This window comes from Hyla sarda, chromosome 1 (genome assembly GCF_029499605.1).
Source record: "Hyla sarda isolate aHylSar1 chromosome 1, aHylSar1.hap1, whole genome shotgun sequence".
NCBI classification, from domain to species: Eukaryota; Metazoa; Chordata; class Amphibia; order Anura; family Hylidae; genus Hyla; species Hyla sarda.
Genome location: NC_079189.1, coordinates 576,939,459 through 576,943,727, shown reverse-complemented (window position 1 = coordinate 576,943,727; position 4,269 = coordinate 576,939,459). Strand labels below are relative to the sequence as shown.

At 43.9% G+C, this 4,269-nt stretch overlaps 1 protein-coding gene across 1 annotated transcript; it reads right to left on the bottom strand.

Annotated features, from left to right (window-relative positions):
* Window positions 1-547: 547 nt before the first annotated feature.
* On the bottom strand, window positions 548-1,487 carry LOC130311866 (DNA damage-regulated autophagy modulator protein 1-like). Its single transcript, XM_056552535.1, has 2 exons — window positions 1,309-1,487; window positions 548-1,222 (listed from the first exon to the last, which is right to left on the bottom strand). Exons 1-2 carry the CDS (start codon window positions 1,431-1,433, stop codon window positions 622-624), a joined length of 726 nt encoding a protein of 241 aa, XP_056408510.1. The 5' UTR covers window positions 1,434-1,487; the 3' UTR covers window positions 548-621.
* Window positions 1,488-4,269: the final 2,782 nt, after the last annotated feature.

The following is a 4,269-nucleotide window of genomic DNA, read 5'->3' as shown; positions in this document are numbered from 1 at the left end:
TGTCATTTTGAATACTTTGAGGGGTGCAGTTTTTATAATGGGGTAATTGATGGGGTATTTCTAATATCAAGGCCCTACAAATCCACTTCAAAACTGAACTGGCCCCTGAAAAATTCCGATTTTTAGGAACCTATTTTAAGGAACTACTTCGACTTCAACAATTGCCATCTGAAATAATGGAAGAAGAACATTTCATTCGGTCAAATGAAAAGAATCCGGAGGAATTGTTCTTCCACACAAAAATGCCAGCAACAACTAGATAACCTGGAGAATCGTTTTAAACAAAAAGTGTATCCCAAACCCCTTATACAAGGAGCACGCCAGAGAGTGGACGAATTAGAACAAAGTGCTGAAGACCACTGAAAAGGGATTGACAGGCGGAGAGATCACTCGAGTATAAGCCGAGGGGGGCGTTTTCAGCACGAAAAATGGTGCTGAAAAACTCGGCTTATACTCGAGTAAATACAGTAGGTATTACACATCACACACTAATATTTTTTTTTTATTTTTTTTATTTTTTTGTATAGGTAATATTACCAGCTCATATTATTTTTTTTATGGTTTTTCCGTGTCCTGTGCAGTATCTCTCCCATAAGTCCACTTGATGGCCCACGTGGTGGTCTACACCCCGAAGTCATCAATTCTTACTCTAAGAGAGAGTTTGCAGCTGTTCCTGGAGACGGTTAACATTAACCTCTGCATGGTGGAATAATAGGTCACGATGTTTATCAGGATCAGTAGAAGCATCACCCACTCGATGATTATGGTGGTGATTTCACGGATCTCATCCCAGTCTTCATCATCATAGAATAATTCCTGTAATGTTTTATATCCAAAGTAGAAAATTGCGCAGGTAAAAGCCAGGCCACAGCAGGTGCATCTACTATGGTGGATGACTTTGTTTGCTCCTGGTAATTTATACATCTGGATGGACTGCCCAAGGTAGTATAAGGCTTCACATGTAATGGAAATTACCATGCTGACAAAGTGTATCCTGGGATATTCTTCGGGGGACAATACATGCATGACAGCTGTACCAAAACAGGAGGCCCACACAATGGCGAGCAGGATCCTCTGGATCAGGACCTGATGACCCCTGAACTCTTCAGTATGCATAACCATATACTTATAAATAAGAAAGGTTAGTACCAAAGTGCCAATGGATGTCCCTATGAAACCAATTCTCAATAATATGTTTTCGGGAAAGAAATTTCCCACGTCACTGTGAAGGAAAAGAAACCAATGTTATTGTGGATATTTCCTCACTCCCAACCCATGAAATAAGAATCTTGTGCTTGTTTATCTTACCTGATGTGCATCAGTGGCGAGGCGGCATGGCCGAGGACGACCGTCACGATGTAGCTGGTGGCAAGCCAGGCCGCACACCAAAACGCCAACAGAAGGGGGACGAACCCCAAACCTTTTAGCTCCATCTCAGTCAAGAAGAAGAAATAGAAGTTGCTAATCGCACTGTACCAATCTACAGAATGAAGGCTCGGGCGGCTGTCGGTGGAATGTCAGGACTCCAGCTGTCTATGACATCACATGTCTGATGTCACGATGACTGCTTGTTTCTTAGAGCTGCCATGATTTAGTATCTGCTACATAACCTGATGTTTCTACTATGGACCTTACAGACCCCAGAACCCAAGTAATTAGCGCAGGGGCTCCATTTTGATCATCTCATATTTCACATTATTTGAGTTCCAGGGCTCGGATACATTTGCACCCTCTATAGCAGTGGTCTCAAAGCTATGAACCCCCATCCGCTGCGAAACCACAAATCCCAGCATGCCCGGACAGCTCCTTTGCATAAGGAAATAGTCTAATTAAACTTTTCTTATATATAGACTCCCCGACATCTCCAAGGATAAGCATCTAAGGGTCTGGTTCGATCTTAATGTTATACCTTTTTTTAATAACATCGATGATTCCAAAATGTATGAATATAGGAATAATTCCATATAAGATACAAAAAGTTAGCATCCTCCATCTGACATTTTGGACAGCTTGCATCCTGTCTGAGGCCCATACGCTTCAATCCCCATGGAGTATAATACATCCTATACGAAATCTTAGACTGTACCATTACATGGGCCTTATTATATCATGTACATTTCATGTTTACAATGGCTCTGCCCCATGAATCTGAATATAAACCCCCCCCAAGTCCCTTTCCCATCTAACCTTGATAGCATCAACATTTTATACATTTTTGTCATGGGTTTAGGGACAGGGGGCCCTCTCATTAATTCAACAAGGGGATGTGAATGTTCTCTCCTGAACTCTCCTTTTATTGACTTATGATCTGCGTTACTTATTTGTAAAAAACAATTGTGGTGCCTTGGTGGGGATGTAGGGTAGTTGGGGTGTTGCTGTTGGGGATAATAAAGGGCGCGGTTAACCCTCGTCACTCGTGACGCCAGGGTGAGGGTTAAATACTGTAAAGTTGCCCTTCCCAAGAGTGATAGGTGAGTGCGTAATAAATGGATTGTCCACAACCTCTGTTTAACGGAAAACTTGCAGGAACTTTTACTGAAGATTTTCTGAAGCAGGCAATAGCAATAACAGTCCAGATAACAGATTCTATTTCTAGTTGATCAGCAATTGACAGTTGGTTGGGATCAGATAAGCTCAATTTAGCTATTTAGAAGATTCCGTAGCATAGATCCGCTGGATTTAGGGGTGCATTTAGGTCCAGAGATCTTGCAGAGAGTAGCGGTGAATGATTGAAGTATAACCGCTTTGGTATAGGCCGAGGCAGCAAGGCTTTGGCCTAGAAAACGTACTTGAAAGTTGCGGAGGTCCTACCTCGTTCAGTGACAGCAACCCAAGAGAGCGAATAATGTCCGCAGCTCCCTTATATGGGCAGGGGCTGCCGTTTTGGATTGGTCCATAACAACTGTCACTCACCGTTACACGGCATTGTGGGTGAACATGTGACACAAGAACCACCTAAGGTCCTTCAACATACCATAGAGTTCTAAGTAGCGGGTCACATGACCTAAGGTACTGCGACGCCAAACAAGTGAATAATACAATATACATATATACAATGATAATGGTTATAAATATTAACCCCTTAAGGACCGAGGGTTTTTCCATTTTTGCATTTTCGTTTTTTCCTCCTTGCCTTTAAAAAAATCCATATGATGGCTTATTTTTTGCACCACCAATTCTACTTTGTAATTACGTCAGTCATTCTGCCCAAAAATCTACGCTAAAATGGAAAAAAAAATCATTGTGAGACAAAATTGAAAAAAAAACCGCTGTTTTGTAACTTTTGGTGGCTTCCGTTTCTACGTAGTACATTTTTCGGTAAAAATGACACCTTATCTTAATTCTGTAGGTCCATACGATTAAAATGATACCCTACTTATATAGGTTTAATTTTGTCGTACTTTTGGAAAAAGTCATAACTACCGTATTTATCGGCGTATAACACGCACCCCCATTTTAACAGGGAAATTTAAGTAAAAAAAATAAAATGTAAAATAAATGACTTGGATTAAATGCCACATCATCCCCCCAACTTCGTTTTCTTCTGCACCTCAGTTTGGTCCCGTCCCCTCCAGTGCCACATCATTCCTTCCCTTTTATCAGTTCCTGTGCCACATTTACCCCTCTCATCGCCACCCCCCATGTCTCATCATCTCCCCATGTCTCATCATTCCCCCCTCATCATCCCCCCACCCTGTCTCATCATTTCCTCCTGTCTCATCCTCCCCTCATCATTTTGTCCTGTCTTATCCCCCCTCATCATTTCCCCCTGTCTCATCCCCCCATGACCCCCCCTCATCATTTCCCCCTGTCTCTTCCCCCCATCATCCCCCCTCTCATCATTTCCCCCTGTCTCATCCCCCTGTCTCATTCCCCCCATCATTTCCCCCTGTCTCATCCCCCCATCATTTCCCCCTGTCTCATCCCCCCATCACCCCCCTCATCATTTCCCCCTGTCTCTTCCCCCCATCATCCCCCCTCTCATCATTTCCCCCTGTCTCATCCCACCCTCATCCCCCCCATCATTTCCCCCTGTCTCACCCCCCCATCATTTCCCCCTGTCTCATCCCCCCATCACCCCCCCCCCCTCATCATGTCCCCCTGTCTCATCCCCCCATCATCCCCCCCCTCATCATTTCCCCCTGTCTCATCCCCCCTCATCCCCCCTCATCCCCCCATCATTTCCCCCTGTCTCATCCCCCCATCATTCTACCCTCTCATAATTTCCCCCTGTCTCATCCCCCCCTCATCATTTCCCCGTCTCATTAT